At 39.4% G+C, this 18,000-nt stretch overlaps 2 protein-coding genes across 5 annotated transcripts; one reads left to right on the top strand and one right to left on the bottom strand.

The window, feature by feature from the left end:
* The first annotated feature begins 193 nt into the window (after positions 1–193).
* On the top strand, positions 194–4,840 carry LOC103426465 (uncharacterized). The gene is made up of 15 exons (XM_029103258.2): positions 194–802; positions 920–1,053; positions 1,272–1,415; positions 1,529–1,640; positions 1,763–2,075; positions 2,181–2,394; positions 2,538–2,627; positions 2,763–3,018; positions 3,183–3,295; positions 3,375–3,473; positions 3,557–3,604; positions 3,727–3,837; positions 3,939–4,029; positions 4,117–4,222; positions 4,313–4,840. The coding sequence occupies exons 1-14, from the start codon at positions 550–552 to the stop codon at positions 4,215–4,217; spliced, it is 2,079 nt and encodes a 692-aa protein (XP_028959091.2). The 5' UTR covers positions 194–549; the 3' UTR covers positions 4,218–4,222; positions 4,313–4,840.
* Positions 4,760–14,697, bottom strand: LOC103439485 (putative inactive cadmium/zinc-transporting ATPase HMA3). 4 transcript variants are annotated; one of them, XM_029103244.2, is made up of 10 exons: positions 14,214–14,695; positions 12,453–12,686; positions 10,880–11,143; positions 9,107–9,204; positions 7,878–8,133; positions 7,652–7,789; positions 7,226–7,553; positions 6,834–7,036; positions 6,511–6,710; positions 4,760–6,299 (listed from the first exon to the last, which is right to left on the bottom strand). In XM_029103244.2, the coding sequence occupies exons 2-10, from the start codon at positions 12,661–12,663 to the stop codon at positions 4,848–4,850; spliced, it is 3,150 nt and encodes a 1,049-aa protein (XP_028959077.1). In that variant the 5' UTR covers positions 12,664–12,686; positions 14,214–14,695; the 3' UTR covers positions 4,760–4,847. The 4 variants fall into 4 exon arrangements, with proteins under 4 accessions (XP_028959077.1, XP_028959082.1, XP_070675950.1 ...); XM_029103249.2 differs by lacking the exon at positions 14,214–14,695 and adding an exon at positions 12,945–13,072; XM_070819849.1 differs by lacking the exon at positions 10,880–11,143.
* Between the last annotated feature and the right edge of the window lie 3,303 nt (positions 14,698–18,000).

The raw sequence follows: 18,000 nt of genomic DNA, 5'->3' as shown, positions 1-18,000 counted from the left end.
GCTTTAAGGAGGACCCTGGATTGGGGATCAATGGAGGGAGAGAGGAAGGAAGGAAGTTAGAAAGGCTTGAGGTTTAAGTTTAAGGAAGAAGACAAATGAGGACAACACCATACCAGACCCAAGCGACGATAGTTGATTGCTTACCACATGGTAGAATAATTTTTATAAGATTAGGAGAATGTTTTAGGTCGAAACTTTTGAACCCTTGTTAGACTAAAATTCTAACTTTGCCATTGTTTATATACCATGTATAAATCACCTTACGTAACTTAATATTATATTATTAGTTCGAAACGCTGACCTCCAGCAAAATGTGAAAAAATTGAGTTCTCTGAAGCACTGGGTTCTTCTCCTCCACAATAACAAATTTACAAATTTCAGGTGTTTGATTCAATTTTCTGCTCCACAAAAAACAGTTTGAATTCTTTCTTTGCATTCCAAAGATGCCAAATCCTCAAAGTCTCCTGCTTTATCCTCAACGAATGCCTTTTCCCCTCTCTGCTTTCCTTAAACGGACATGAAACTCTCACACTGCACACTCTACTCCACATGGCCTCGCTCGTCACTTTCCTGCACTTCCCTTCGCTTTCCTCCTCCCCAAACACCTTCTGCATCTCGCCAAAACGGTGCCGTCTCCATTTCAAGGCTCAGATTTCAGTCAACGGCACTCAGAAGCCGGCCGGCGTAGCCGTCGTTTGGCTAAAGCACGACCTCCGGATCGACGACCACCCCGCCCTCCTCGCCGCTTCCAACCACTCCGCCGTGGTTCCAATCTATGTCTTCGATCATCGCATCATCTCCCGTAAGTCACACACTGACACTCTGACACACACACACACACACACACACACACACACACACACACATAGTGATGTACGATTATATCTATAGGTGGATTCATTGGAGGGAAAATGGGCAGGTTTTCCCGAGAAAATGCAAGAAACGGTTTTGATTGCTTTGCAAGATTTGAGAAGCTCGTTGAAGGATAAAGGTGCGAACTTGATGATTCGGTTGGGGAATGCCGAATATGTGATTCAACAGCTTGTAAAAGAGGTTGTTACATCAATAGCTTTGCTTATTGTGTATGAGGAGAAACAACTTCCTGCCACGGGGATGCCATTGTCGTGGAATTCCAAGATAATCACGCAGAAATGCATCAAAATGCGGGATTGGATTGGAATTCCGCCACATCAGTATCCAAGCTGTGGGTAGGTTTCTATATTGTATGAGAGACTAGTTGAACCACTCATCATTGGAGAGGATTGCAACAGGTTCAGTTTGTTAGTACGGTATATGCCGAGGAGGAGGTGGAGTATGGCTTAAGGAAGATGACTGATAGTGTCAGGGACACCTTGACGGCAACGCGGTCTTCCCCCAACTTTGTGCTGTGGCGGACTCCGTTTTATGATGTGAAGGTAGTTGTCGTTGTCTTGATTGGTTTTTTTATTTGTTTTTGAGGTGCTGGTTGGTGATTTGATTCACTTAGTTACTATCGAGCAATTGATTGGATGAGTGTCTGATTATGTAGAGCTTGAAGGGTATTCCAGATTCATACGATGAATTTACCAAACTTAGATTGCCAGTAACTTTGCCACTGTCGCCCGCAACATTAACTGGTCGAAACATGGAAGTGGATTGGGGTAAGAGTTCCCATATTGTTAATGCTTCCGCTTATACTTCTACTTGATTTGTTTCGTTACTAAATTTGTCGAAGATATATCTTGCAAGTAGTAGTGACCATAATCGCTTTACTATGATTCAGGTCCCATCCCCACATTTAATGATTTGAAACAATTTATCAAAGAAAATCCATGCAAAATGGAAGAGAGTTGGAATTCAATGAAAGAGATGTGCGCTGAAACAATTTTGATGAAGGAATTTTTGAAGCCTGGGCAAAGAAATCTAAATAATTCGAGTTCTAGACATGTCCAGGTCCCATCAAAGAAGCTTGAGAATTCTATGTTTGTCACTACAAAGGGAAATTCTCTGGGAGGGGGGACGAGTAACGCATTGAAAACTTTGGGTGCATACTTGAGATATTTGGAGGGAACAGAACGTGATCACTACTGGTGGGAGTACGTGGTCATATTTTACCGTAAAAAAAACTTAATGATCAGATATTCCTTTCCACTTCATTCCTGCATTAACTAAAAGGTTCTTTTGGGATATTCTTGTTGCAGAATACATGAACAGATGCCCTGTGCTGAAAGTCGGGATGGAGCTTCATTTACTACACTCTTTGGTCCTGCCCTTTTTCTTGGCATCCTATCCAGAAGAAGAGTATATTTTGAAGCTCTCAAGTATAAGAAAGAACGAGATTCTGGATTTCTGTCTCCTTTTGGATATTCATCCTCTACAATTGCCGCAACTGTTGATTCGGTGTGCTCAATGGAGGTGCTGTACCAGTTATGCGAAAATTGTATTTATGTTTTGATTGAAGTGGCTTTTCGGAGACTTACCTAAGTTGCTTTCTTTGCAAAAAAACATTATTTATTGCATAACATATTTGTAAGCAACTGAGTTATGTTTTGTGACAGTGGTATTTGCTTGTCGCTCTAAAAAGTCAGTTAAGTGATGACAGAAGATTTCGTATTCGTATCTGGAGATGGAAAGGCTATCTAATTCAGGTATTTTGTTCGAAACTGATCTTTTCTATTTCAAAGATATTCTGTGCCTTGTAATCTAGATAAATACTTGGCTAGCTTTATGTTGTAGATTGGGGTACCTACTCTTTCACTACGATACTACTATCCTTTTGTCAGTATACAGTTGTGGGTGAAGAAGGTCCTGCTACTCTTCTGGTTCATGGTTTTGGAGCCTTCTTGGAGCATTACCGTGACAACATACGCGCCATTGCTGAAGGTGGAAACAGAGTATGGGCCATCACGCTATTAGGATTTGGCAAATCGGAAAAGCCAAATATTGAATACACTGAACTCGTGTGGGCTGAAATGCTTAGAGATTTCATTATTGAAGTTGTGGGTGAACCAGCACATCTGGTTGGGAACTCAATTGGTGGTACGATTTAAACTAGAAACGAGATGATCAACTTACCTAAACAATGTCTTACAACTTACCTAAAAAGTTCTGGTGGCTTATCTGCCTTAATTTTTAGCTTTTATTCTCCAGTGTGCATATCCGTTGTGTATCTATTGTTATTTGTTACGATTTTCTGTCTCCAGGTTATATTATTGCAATTGTCGCTCGTCTTTGGCCTGCTTTGGTCAAATCTGTGGTTCTTATCAACAGTGGTGGGAATGTTATTCCAGGATATTCCTCTGTGTTGTTCGCCAAAGTAAGCTTGATTAAAAACGTGCAAGATCCCCTTCTTTCGTACGATTTTGACAGTCTCATAATATAGTTTTCTGTTTCAGGAGAGAAGAACTTCGGGTGCTTCATGGCTAGGTGCTAAATTCCTTTTGTTCTACTTAAGGTTGACACTCAAGGACATAGTGAAGAATTGCTACCCATCTGTAAGTATCTGTACTGTCTTTTTTTCGAATATGTTTCACTTTCGTAGTTTTCGTTTGTGTGTTTTACTACCTTTTCTCTGCAGAAAACAGAGCGAGTTGACAGTTGGCTTATTGATGAAATGCTAAGAGCAGTATCCTCTTCCATGTGAAGTAATTTTATTTTTCTCTAGGAACTAGCAATCACAGTTGATTTTTCTTATACAAATTAAAAAACATGTAACTAGTCAAAAGTCTCCTTAACGTAACTTGAAAGTCATACGATCCCGGGGTGGCAGTGGTCCTTGAAAGCGTTTTTAGCTTCAATCTCTCAATCCCTCTTAATTATCTCTTGGATGAATTCAAGGACAAAGTTATGATTATACAGGTAAATTATTAAGTCTTAACAAGCAGAGAGAAATCTCTCTTCTCTTTTGATTTTGTTTAAAACCCCTTAATCCTACTGTTTTGTCTGTCTGTCTCGGTTAGGGAATGAGAGATCCAATATCGGACTCCAAGTCAACAGTGGCTATGCTTAAAGAGCATTGTGCTGGGTTCATCGTCAAGGAGTTGGATGCCGGTGTGTAAAATATTTCCATTGTTGTATGCTGTGTTTATGCTCAAAAGTTTCATACAAGTTTATTCCTTTCATTGTTCTTGAAATTAGGTCATTGCCCGCACGACGAAGTGCCCGGTGAAGTGAATTCAATTATTCGTGAATGGATAGTGAACCTGAGCAGTAAACTTCCGGCTGTTAGCTTCAAGTAGTTTACGTAAGTGATCTGTACCATTAATTCTTTTTTATCCATGTCAAAATTCAAATGCAAGTTTCTTGAAATCAAATGGCTTTATTGATTATTCAGTATACGCTACAAAATCCATGTTGATGTGTAAGAAAACATGTTACTCCAACATTGCCCGGGCAACGCCAGCGCAAAATCCCCACGGCTGTTAGGGCGGCTACGCTTGACATTGTTTCCTACAAGATGAGCACTTCAGCTCCCTCAATTTCATTCCTTGTGTTGCTGTTTAGTTGACTAGTTCTTCAGAACTCAATGTTCACAACAGCGGCTGTTCACTGTACCTCCTCCCCCAACTTCATTTCGTCGCAAAGACAGGTGATATCAGGAGCTATTCCTCCATTACAATCCCTCAAAATCCCATCACCTACAAGATCGTTTAACAACAGCGGATCCTCGTGACACAGCTTCTGCCATATCGTTGCGGCAAAACATCTGGTGTACATGTAGCTACAATATAAAAAATTTCAACTCATTGAATGCTTATGCTTTCTTCTCATGCCATTGTCATTTAACGGAAAAGTTCCTAAATTCTTAATTTCATAAATATATATAAAGCACGTATATAATATGTATACTTATTTTCAGCCAGTTACATCTATTCAATTGTGATTTCTGAAAAACAACCCTGAAAGCTAGAACCAATATGCCCATGACCACCACAGCATTCCTTCATGTAGCTTTTGCAGCACCCACCGACTTCTCTTTTCTCCAACACACAAGCATGAATTGCTACTAATTCCGAGCAACATGCTTCCTTTTCCGCTGTCCGGGAGCCAATGCAAGAATTCGTTGCAGCCGATTCTGTGTGGTTGCAACCCGCTACAACATCAGTCGTCGTATGATGAGGGGCTGATTGTTTATCTTGATTATGGTGGTGCTGATGATCACATCTTGTGGCAAACGTTTCTCCTAACGATTCATTGTGAATATGATCTTCGCCACATTGAGTTGAGTGGCAATGACCAGTACTTGTCAACTTTCTGCTTTCCTCCAAGGAAAAAGTAGAATGGTTGCAGTGTTTTGGCTCATGGATTGCATCACCTTCCTTTCTAACATGCTCCTTTCCACAGTGGCTTGAGTGGCAATGAACACTACTTGTCAACTTTTCGCTTTCGTGCAAAGCAAAAGCAGAATAATTGCAGTGTTTTTCCTCATGGACTCCATCACCTTCATTTCTGCTGTGCTCTTTGCCGCAGTGGGTCGTGTGGCAATGACCTTTACTTGTCAACTTTTGAATTTCCACCAAAGAAGAAGCAGAATGATTGCAGTGTTTTGCCTCGTGAAGTTTATCACCTTCTGCGCATGAGCTCAAATTATGATGACTCAAACAACCATGATTGTGTTTATTCTGTGACTCGAGATCATGACTGACTTTGATGCAGCTTGTTTCATCACAGTGTCGTGCCTCGTGTAAGTCATCACTGCACTTAAGCTTACAGGGAAAGCTTGAATTTAAGGGACTAGGATGGCACTCTGATCCGCATTTCTGCGAGGAACACTTTTGAGGTTTACAGGCTTTTACGGGTTTGCTGTCCGAGCAACAATGTTGGCTTTTGTGAGAATGGCTATGTCCATGGCTTCCATGTTTATGGCCATGTGGTGCAGAAGTTTTCCCTCCATGCTTGTTGGTTCCTTGTAAGAGTAGCATGCTGTTGAATATCACAAGCATGCATGTCCCGACATCAGCAAGAACTGCAGCCCAAACAAGCGGATGCCCTGCAAATCCCAGTGCAAGGATACTCGCCTTAGTAGTGATGGACAAAGCCACATTCTCAATCACTTTTCTTTTAGCTCTTCTCGCAAGTTGGACTGCTTTCGGTAGTTTCCTAATGTCATTTGACAGTAAAATTATATTCCCAGTTTCTTGAGCAAGGGCTGATCCTGAAATGCCCATTGAGATACCAACATCGGCTGTAGCTAAAGCAGCGGCATCATTGATCCCGTCTCCAACCATTGCTGTGTTTCCTTCCATTTTAAATTCTTTAATGATTCTTGCCTTGTCTTCAGGTAGAAGTTCTGCCTGGACTACCTCGAGAGCTTGCTTAAGCTGCAAGTCAGATAAATTTTCTACTCTTATTTGTTCTTTTTTTCTTTCTTAATCTGCAAAGAAAATATATATGCAGTTCTACAGCCATGTATGCCAGGGAAGATCATACATTGAATCAATAAAAGTGAGTGCAGAGTGGAGCGCATGGTGTGCGCTGCGCGTGCAGATTTAAGCATAGCGATATGAGGCTAAGATATTAAGAATAACACACCTGCTCATTTGTATGCAATGCGGCAGCATTACTATCTCCTGTGAGCATAGCTGTTTTAATGCCTAACTTCTTTAGCTCCTTGAGAGCCTCTGCAGCCCCAGATCGACAAGCATCAGATATTGTAAAGACTCCAGCAGGGGCTCCCCCAGAGTATATGTATCCAATCGTCTTCCCACCTTTCGAACCTTCAATTGTTGGAACTGAAATTTCAGAAAGATTTAATGATGAGAGATCCAAAAAGACCATAAACAAAAAGAAAATGAATCATAATCTTTGGAATCATTCGAAATAGCTTCGAAGATACAGGAGTCGATGGCATTTACCTATTTCACAAGCAGCTCTCAAAGCTATTTTTCTGTTTCCAATGTGGATATCTTGTCCATCAATTCTCCCATGGATACCTTCCCCGGGAAAATTTTGAAACTCCTCCACACTTTCAGGGTTAGGCTTAACCGAAAACGATCTTCCATAGTCAACCAGCGCATCTGCCATTGGATGACTTGACTTCCTCTCAATGCTTGAAACCCTTCATGAAGATTAATAAAGAAATAATAGGAAACACTTTGGGAGAATAATGCAGCATTAAAACAGCCTTAAATTCGTCTTTAAACTAAAAGCCTCTTTCTGAATTTCATGAAGTAAATTTTTTCTTTCCATCAAAATTTTTGTGTGTTTCATTCAACTTGTTGCTGAATAGAGGAGTTGCAGTCTATACCAGTAAAGCAATGTGTTCAAGCTAATGTCATCACGAAGAGATTGAAAATCCATCACCACAAATTCACCCCTTGTTATTGTACCAGTTTTGTCAAAAGCCATGATCTTGACTTTAGCAAGAATCTCAATGTAGTCACCTCCTTTGATCAGAAGTCCAGATGTTGCCGCTTTTGTGAGCGTGCAGAAAGTCACAACGGGTGTAGAGAGGATGAGAGCGCACGGACAACCGCTCACTAAAACAACCAAAGCTAAGTGAAACCACTTGCTCCAATTGTGAACATGTAATGCAGCTGGAATCACCGCGATAGAAACAGAAATGACCAGGACCGCTGCAAAACAGCACCACAAAACAAATCCAACCGTCTGCATTCTCCTTGGTAGTAAAGAATAGTGAAACATATGAAATGTATGGGGAAAGTAGACTAACCTGGGGTATAGAACATTGCACATTTGTCAATGAATCTTTGAGTTCTGGTTTTGCTGTTTTGAGCCTCTTCGACAAGTTTTGCCATTTTGGCGACCGCACAATCTTCAGCCAATGATGTAGTTTTCACGCTAATATAACCTTCACAATTGAAACCAAATTTTGTCAGAAATGAAAACATAACTCTTTATTCAAAATCAAAGAATGACGGGAACGACATTTATGTTACCATTAAGATTGATAGTGCCTGCCCAAACAGTGGAGTCCTTTTCTTTGGCAACTGGAAAGGATTCTCCAGTTAGTGTTTTCTCATCCACTTCAGCTTTTCCTTCAACAACTATTCCATCAATCGGTATAGTTTCGCCAGCCTTAACAGCAAGAATTGTGTTCAACTTAACCTCATCAACATCCACAACTTCTCCACTCTCTGCTAAGACTGCTTTTTGGGGCGCCATGCTCATCAACGACGACATCACTGCTTTTGCCTGAGTAGATAAAAGCTGATGAAATTGAGGTTCCATCATAAAACCAATTGGCAATATGGGGAGTAGCCCAAGATCATAAGCACATAGCAAACCTTGTCCCTCACCGATGTGGGACAACTCTCAACACGCCCCCGCACGTGTGGCGGATTTTTAAGCCTACACGTGGACAACAACTGGGTGATGTGGAGCGCGCGTGGCCGTTGGGCTTCACACGTGGACAACCTTGCTCTAATACCATGATGAAATTGGGGTTCAACCATAAAACCAATTGGCAATATGAGGAGTAGCCCAAGATCATATAAGCACATAGCAAATCTTGTCCCTCAACGATGTGGGACAACTCTCAACAAAAGCATGTTATTCTACGTGTCTGACTGTTTATGATATACATTAGCAAGTCATTCATTAATCCCTTAAACAACATTTTAGTATTAGTATCAGTGTATTGAAAAACGAGCCTTGAGGCGCACCTAGGCAGCTTTGGAGACAGGGCGGTGATGAAAATGCCTCTGCCCAGCGGGAATAGGCTTAAACTCACCTAGATGTGATCGAGGCATGCCTAGGCGGCTGCAGCGTTCGATTGGGCTTTTTTTTTATTTTTCTTTTTTTTTTAAGAAAAAAATGCCAAAGTTCAAGTTCATCTAGACTTCATGACATACCCTCTAAGTTCAAGTTCAACAAGACCATATGACATACCTTCCAACTAGACTATATATTAATAATTATAGGTCCCATGAGTCGCCTCAATCTCAAGGCTTTCGCTTAGGAGGGGCTTCACCTTCGTCTTTTAAAGCATTGATTAGTATGTGGTTTATCACAAAATTATGTACAAAACTGTCTTCAGCAAAATTTGTTGTTCCAAAATCAACTGCTATGTTTTTCGGCCACTTATCATTACTTGTATTTTGTTTAATTCAATGAGATTAGTTCTTAAATTTTTCATAAAAAAGAAGGATGAGTGTTTTATGCTAACCCTGTAACCTGCAGAAGACTGGAGCCACTCTGCAATGGTGAACAGAAAGACAATCGAGGCAGCTTCTGTATAGTCCTTCAAAGCAATTGTCCCAATTACTGTCAAAAGTTACACTAAATGGATTTACATAAATATACAAACATGCGCAAATAAGTAACTTCTGTATCATGTGTGCAGTATTGCAATAGAGTTCTGAAAATACATTTCCAACTCCAACTGAACTCGTAATTCAGTAGATTTTTTTTTTTAATTTGTAGTTTTTGGTTCTTTCACTTAAGTGCTATATTTATTTATTTATTTATTTCAATGTCTCTCTCAATTAAATTGAAGAACCATTTATTTTATATTACATGGCAACCATAAAACATGACAAGAGAGATGTTGCGTTAATAGAATCCATTGAGACTATAATCGACATACGGTTCACGAAATGATGACCCAATAGCACCCTCCACCAAAAATTGGGAAGCCGGCCAATAATGAGCTAGGGCCAATGGAATTAGACTTTATGGTGTACTAAAAATTTATAAAACCTAATCTAAATAGAAAAGTTTTTAAATCTAAGAAGAGATGTGAAAGTACAAAAATGCAGAATATGCTATAAGAGGATTCGAGTAATGCTCGGAAATAGGAACCCCTCCAGCATTACTCGAAAAAGCCTCGAATGGGTAGAGTTATGAACTTTGAAAAAAAAAACTAAAGATTTTAAGGCAGATTTGGATCGAATTTTTAACTTAAAAACAAGTTTTGAATCCCAATGTTAAATTGTTGTTTGGTGTTTAGTGTGGTGTGGATCCCAATTCTCAAAACCACAACTTCAAAATATATACAAAGGTGTTCGAACTTTTTGTTTTTGATAGTTTGAGAAGTTGTACACCAAAAATGGTTTTTGATTTAAAAATTTTAAATCAAAACATGAGTTTAAAAAAAAAAAAAAGGTTCTCAAATAAGATACTAAATGAACTCTAAGTTTTTCAAGTGTCAAAACAATCTAGCCATTGCATTTCTCCCAAAAGTATATCATTTGAGGGAAACCGATGCAGAATACCCTTTTTTTTTATTAACAACTTATATTATCCACATTAAAGAAGAGTGTAGACTTAACCCCATAATAAACTACCAATAATGTGGTTCAAATTCACCTAATAGCAATCCAAACTTTTAATCTAACGCACCCATACATACCCACTCAAACTTGCAAGAAGCCAAAGACGTTGGGTCATTTCTGTGTATCGTAAAAAGTCATAAAGTATGTCTAACGGTAGCTTTTGAACTTCTACACAAAAACCAACCTGTATCTATTCAAACTTTCTAAGGAAACGTGATGTGTTGCAATTTTTTTCAGAGAAAAAACAAAACAAAAGGATCAACCGTTAAGGTTATTCGGTATGAAGGCCGGCAAAGTCTTTTTCTTAAACATCCTTGCAACGGAGAAAAACAAAACAAAAGGATAAATCCAATTTGCAATAAGAACAAGACGGCCTAGATTTATTTAATACGACATTTTACTTATAATTTTTTAGAGCTAATTTTTGTAATCATTTTTATAAAGTAGCTGACAAAGAAATATGAGTAGATAAGTGGTACCAAAATTATGGAGTGTAGAAAATATAATTTGACGAGCAACTTTAAAGTGGGAAAGATGATTGTATCACATTAAGTATTATTCTCGTGATAGATGATTGACTGACAGTCATGTGTACAATGTACTTCAATGTTTATATGATAATTTCATATAACTAACGCAATGATTAAGACCAAGTATTGACTCACCGGCAATGATAACAAGAATGTTGATGTCATGAAACCTGAAATTCCGAATAGACGCAAAACATTTCAAAGCAACGGGGAAAATGCCAACGGCCACGGCTCCAAGGGCCAACCACCCTAATGGCCGATATGCGTACTTGAGAAATGATAGAACCAGTAACACGCCACTACCAATTGCATATGGACTTGGCCACGTTTTCTTGTAAATGTCCCCTGCCCCATACACTCTCACATTTGCTTCTAGCCTTGCTTGGTTTAGTGCCTTAACTGTCCATGAAATAACAGATCAAAAGGGCAATTTCCTCAAGGAAAAATAAATTTGTTTATGTTGCCCTATCAGTTTTTCGATATCCATTCATGTGAGTTTGCTGTCGTATTAATTTTCCTTCAATTTTCAATGTTTCTAAATGTTATCTGATGGGGCAAATCAAAAGAACTTCCTTATAAGTAATAATGGAGTTTGAAAAACTTGTGCATTTGTATTAAGATAAAAGAGTGTGTGAGAGGCCAACTAAATGGACTGAGCATACTTTATTTTATTTTCGAATAAATAGCTTGAGCTTTTTTATTTTAAGAAAACTAATGTGCTTTTCCTCATAGTCAAGGAGTCTCAAGATTCACACCAAAGGGGTGTAAAACTATTTAGTATTGAGAGATTATATTCACACACTCCAAAGTTTCTTCCACACCTTTTTAATTTTTTAATATTTTTCTATCAAGTGTTAGTGATGTGCAGAAAATATTAAAAAATTAAAAATGTGTAGGAGAAGTAATTTGAAGAGTATGAATATAATCTCTCTTTAGTATTATATAGTGTAAGGTGAAACATACAACGAATTAGCCACAACTGAAAGCTATTTTTAAGTATATTATAGTGGGTGATGAAAAGGAAAGCAAAATAGTACGTGAAAGTTGGGTAAAGAAAAACATATAAGGCATGCACGTCTCTATCTTTTTGGAACCGGATCGTTTCCGGATCCATATATACTGAGTCTGCTCAGCAGGCGATCCGGACTGTCGAAACTTAATCTAACGGTTACAAACAGAAGACCATCTAAAAATTATAATAGTTATAGCTGTTGAATTAAATTTCAACGGTCCAGATCGCCTGCTCAGCAGGCTCAATATATATATGGATCATGAGAGGATCCGATTCCATCTTTTTGGTTCATAATGGTACAAACAGAGAATCCTCTAAAAATTATAATAGTTGTAGTCGTTGAATTAAATTTCAATGATCCAAATCGCCTGCTTAGCAGACTCAATATATATATATATATATATATATATATATATATATATATATATATATATATGGATCAGGAGAGGATCCGGTTCCATCTTTTCGGTTCATAATGGTACGCGATATGCCGAATAATAATTCTCCCACAAACAGAAAAAGTACACGTCCACCTACTGCTATCGTTTTTTTTTTTTTTTTCTTTTTCCCAAAACTATTTACTTTCTGTTGTGCAACTATTAAGAAAAAAATAACCAATTTTTAACACAAATATTAGAGAATTAAGGGGAAATACTAATATTCACTGGTGTAAAATTATTTAAGAGAATATATTACCGATTTGAAGCTGGGAAATGAGAAGGCTATCATGGACAACAATGACAGTTCTGGAAGGCACAATCACTGAAACGTCTTTCACACCTTCAAGAGGCTTGAGGATATTCTCTATCAGAGGAACTTCTGATGAGCAGCACAACCCCAACACATCAAAGTAGCTCTTCTGAAACTTTATGGCTGCTGGCTTTTCTTTGCCCTGGGTAGAAGCCATCCTGCTTAATTATCTGTCAACTTCTGCAAATACACAGGACACAGGAAAAATTACTAATTTTCTGTTGGTATACAAACTTTGTGTCTGATTTGTGAAGAGTAGAGTTATGAAAATTATTTGGTCAGAAGTTCGTGTGTGTGTGATACAGGTGTACCGAGGGTCTTGAGGAGACGAAGAATAGGAGACTTGGGAATTACTCAACAGGGACAACTCAGCTCTGTCGACAATACTAATCGTGAATTCACTCGATATGACCAAGCTAAACGCTTAAAGAAAATCACCTTGTAGGTAATGGGGAGCTCTGGGGATTCTTCAAGCTTAATTCAGAGAGAGAGAGAGAGAGAGAGAGAGAGAGAGAGAGAGAGAGAGAGAGAGAGAGAGAGAGAGAGTAATAGGGTCTGAAAGCTTTAAGGAGATGAAGTTGTGAGAACTATACATGTAAGAAGGGAAGGATTATAACTTATAGAGGGACATGTACATAAAGAATAACTTAAATTAATGAAGTAATCTCCTAACAAAACAACTTTCTTTGGTTGGAATAATTGGTTCACGTTTCTCTTGTTGATGAGTCATGAGAAAAAAATAGTGGAGAACCAGATGGAGGGAAAAAGAATGGAATCCACATCAAAGCTTGTTTGATAGCATCTGTGCTTAAACTGATGAGATGGCCATTTTAACTGATTTAGCAAGTAAACCCTCAACGGCAAGTAATGTAGTAAGCTAATGTTGTATTATAACTGATTTAGCAAGTACACCCTCAACGGCAAGTAATGTAGTAAGCCAAATGAACTAAAACTGCTCTAAACCAAGTAGACAAATCAAGATTATGTGTAGAGAAAATCAGTAACGGAATGATCTCTCAAGATACAGAAGCTGCTGCCAAACACTGGTGGGGTGAATGAAAACTTTTCCTAGAAAATGAAAATTTTCCTGGAAAAAGTAAGGTTTGTGGTAACTCTGGAAGGTAAAATATGGCATGGCCATGTGACAGCGTGCATTTTCCCATAGGAAAGCCCCACTTGCGCCCTTCTCTCTTATGATTGCCGCACCATTTTTAAGGGAATTGTTAGCAGTAAGAACCCCTCCTCATCCCCTCTTTAGATATTTTTGTCAAACACTATTTTATACGCAATATCGTATGTCTCTTTGCTTTGCAATTATTAATTTCTAAAGGGGAAATACCAGAGAGGGGTTGAATTAATTGAAAAGCTAAAGAGAATTGTGTTTATACTTTTGAATTAAAAAAAAAAACAATATGTGTTATACTCACCCAAATGTTTTATCTTCTCACCTACAAAAAAAAGTAAAAAGAAAACCATACTAATTTTCCGCCCACTATTATTCCCAAAGCGCCCTTACCCCTAACACCCTGCTCAATGGCCTCATATCCCATCATTACTGATCGCTTAAAAACCCCATATACTATCATATCAATGCTTGATTTCCTTCCAGACTTCCAGTAACATGGCCTCCATTCTATTTTCAATTCTTTGAATTTCCAAATATGAAATAATTTTGAAATAAAATAGAAAGGCAAAAGCCAAGCTCACCCGTCAATTTTGATACAATCATACACATACTTTGCACTTCCATTGCAATTTGCATGCTCTGCTGCTTGGCTAGTGCCCAAGTGCCCAGAGCCACAGAAGCAAACATAGGCGAAGGCAATGCAAGAAACGAAGTACCAAAAATGGAATCAAAACTGGTTGCCAATGGACTTGTCCACCCTCCAAATCCAATTCAAATCCCAATCCCAATCAAAGATACCACCTCCTAGCACCGCCTAGTGGGTTTGGCAATGGCAGCTGCAATGGCATCTCAATCCGTAATAATCGCCTTCCCTCCAAATGCCTCATCCCCTTCCTCTCTCCTCGCCATTCACCGACACAAAGTAACAGAAACTTGACCTTCACTTGAGTCACCTGTCCACAGGATCCAGTCCGTTTCATAACCTTGATCACAATTGCTTTGTCCATTAATATGGAGGTTGGAGTTTCAGAAATGACTGAGAGAGCTCGAAGGAGACTGAAACGAAAGCATTGCCTTTTTGGATGTCCTTATATGTCATTTTATGAGATGATAAATTAGTCATTAAAAATTTAATAAAAACTGGGATGGGAAAATAAGACATTAGGGTGGAGGTAGTAGCACTCATATATAAAATAGAGAAATATTAGTAATGCCCCCATGAAATAAAGTGTCATAACTGGCCTTGTGTTTTGCTGCATTATCGAAACTACCCTTTTATTTGCATTTATACCATATGGCCCATGAATGTGAAACTTTGAATATTATTGGTGTACGACATGAAGAAGCATGCATGAATTATGAATATGATGTTATAATGTGAGCAACTAATATCATATTTTGGCAGTTGAAGGTCATCCTACCACATTATTTCACATCGGATTATTAAGGGTTTGAGATATTTTTTTTGTTCATATTTGTGTACATTTCTTGATACAGTAGAATTATCAAAGAGACGGGCCATACAACCCACTTCCAACAACATCGATATTGTCCTCAACTTGGTAATTACCACCTGTGTGGATGCAAATTTCTTCCTCCTTGATCTTGGACAATTTTGCACCTACAAAACAATTAACACCTTAGGTTTAGGCCAAGAGCCTCACGCGCCCACGATGAATGGGGGGGCTTTGGCCGAAGAACCTCCGATGCCAAAGTTAGAATTTAGAGAGAAATAGTGTTTAGAGAATTTTGGGATTTTTGCCAAAGTGTTGGAATTAGTGTTTGGTGAAATGGGAACCAATTTATAGGAGAGGAAAGGATGGCCGGCCACTTAGTAGGGTTTTAGGTTTTGTTTTGGTTTAATTAGCCAATTAATTGGCTAATTAAACATAAAAGGAAATGCTTTTGTGGTTATGGAATTTATTGGCTAATAAAAAGGAAGAAATGGTGAAAAAGGGTAGAAAAGGTGATGGATGAAGTTTTGAAATGAGGATAGCCGGCCCTTTTGTGGGAGTTAGGGTAAAGTGAAAGGTCTAAATGCTAATTAAGGGAATAATTAGCTAATTAACCCATTAATTAGCTATTTATCATTATTTTAGAAGGAATGTTTTAGGAATTATGGAATAAGTATAGTATTTAGCTAATTGATTAGCTAAATAATGAAATAGGAAATATATGAATAAATTAGATTTTAAGTTGATACCTATTTTGGGCACTTTTGACTTGGTTGAGGGATAATTGCTTCCGCTTGCGCGTAGGAATCCCGGTATGCCCCAAGGGTAGTTTTGTCTTCTTTTGTCAAAGATCCACATGTCACCTTGTGAATATTTTTGGTTCCACAAATACCCCCACACCTGTTGGGCTGCTCGCAGAAAAGGGCAGCAGGTGTAGAGATCTTCTTGTTTTAGGAAACTTAGGATTGCTTCCTATTTTGATGTAGATTCTCTCTTTAATAGGAAATTAGATCCTTCTAGGAAAGGGAAATAAATTTCTCTCAAAGCCTATTTAAGTCCACCTTAAGTGGGTTATTAAATCAACTTTGAAGAGCGATTTATTCTACCCTACAAGAGAGAGATAGCTTAGAGGATATTTGTTCCCCCTCCTCTAGCAATTTTCTACATCTTGCCCATGCAAAGGACCGTCTTTTGTTGCTTTCTTCGTCTTTTTTGTGCCGCACTGAGGTAAGAAAAAATTAATTTTCCTTGTCTTCTTCTTGGATGGTGCTACCTCGGGGCAGCCGTCGGGATGGTGTGGCACATCGGCTGTCATGGGCCAGGAGTCGGCTCGGCATGGGCCGATGAGGTATTGTGGCAGAGACTGCTCGACTTGGCTAAAACCAAGGGCAACTTATATGGCTGGGGCCATGGGCGCTGTGGCGCAGTGCTAGGCGAGTCACATGGCTCATGTCTTTTTGGGCTTTTGGACATGACGCGAGCTAGGTAGGTGATTGAGAGAAATGAAGATGTTGCGGGCCTCATGAGCTGCTGGAATGTTGGGTTAAACTCCCCTGCTGGGTACCACAAATGGCGTTGGCTACTTTAACTCTCTTCGTCAGGAGAAACGTGGGCTGCTCCCAAAATAAGAGGTGAATAGGATCAAGGTGGATGTATTGGCTCGTCTAATCACCGTTGTGGATCCTGCTGCAAGTGAAGGTGGAAAAAGGGATCTTCCCTGCCTGCTCAAGAGATGCCGGCTGAGAAAAAACCAAAGACTTTTTTCGCTGCTTATGCAAAGGATGAAAAGTTGATTGCTGCTTATAATCAAGTGATCCACTTCAAGAGAATCGTCGATAGGCTTGAACCCCAAGTGTTGGAACTTCAAGGTGTACTGAAGATCAACGAAAGTTTGAAGAAAGAAGTGGATGAGCTGCAGCGCGTCCATGTTGGTATTGGTGAAGTAATTAGAGAAGTTGGTGCCCAGGCTGGAGCAGTCGGGGGTGATGCCGCTGCTAAGAGCTTCGCGGCTGCTGAAGGTGTGGCGACCGAATAGTCGTGGGATATCCAGGCTGCTAAAGTGTAGTCATCTAGGTAGCCTTTAAGATTTTCTTTGTTTTTTCCTTGCAGCTCTTATTTTGCTTGAACTCTTTCGGCCTTTACTAGTTGTTTATAAACATGTTTTCTTTAACTTTTCTTCATTTTTTATTCTTTTGTTCATGCCTTAACCTTTAGACTTGATAGACCAGTGGCAAACATGCTACTTTTTTATAAGCAGACAAGCTCGCGTAGCCTATGCAGCCGTAGGTGTTGGTATAGAACTTTGCAAAGTTGTTAGCCATTGGGTTGGCAGCCGGATGCCTTACTTACAGAAGCAGACAAGTCCGCGTAACCACTAGGCTGTTAACCTTGAGTTTCTCCAATTCCGTAGGTTGCGTAGCAAGTATCACAACACTTTAGGACTTTGTGTAGGTTGTTCCGCGCTTGGCAGAGGTGAAGCTTATCGACTACGTAGCATGTCGGCAATGGATAAAACTTCGTATATGTGTGCTAGCTTGTTTAACCTTTCACAAGAATGTGCGGTTGTAAAAGTCTAGAGCGGCTTTACTGCTCGAAGGGCAAGCCATAGGCAGTCTTCCGGAATCCGTAGGCTACCATAGTGCACTCGGTAGCAGCTTTAGGATTCCAGGGCAGCCGTCCATCTGATGTACTGCATAATGTGCCCTCTCCGTCTCAAGGGCCCGGTTTCCCACGGATTAGGCCAAGAGACCCAAAATCCTTCAGTTAGCTAAGCCTTGAAAAAGACCATTGCGGCTACTTCTAGGAATCCCAGCGCAAGCCATCGTGCATCTAGTTATACTAGGGCAGCCCGGCTCATCCACGTCTGGATATTCGGAGTGTAGAGTTTATCCTCCCGTTCTTGGAGACCTGACCC

This window comes from Malus domestica, chromosome 01 (assembly GCF_042453785.1).
Source record: "Malus domestica chromosome 01, GDT2T_hap1".
Classification (NCBI taxonomy): domain Eukaryota; kingdom Viridiplantae; phylum Streptophyta; class Magnoliopsida; order Rosales; family Rosaceae; genus Malus; species Malus domestica.
Note: the sequence above shows the minus strand (reverse complement) of the source record. Positions and strands in the feature narration are given on the sequence as shown.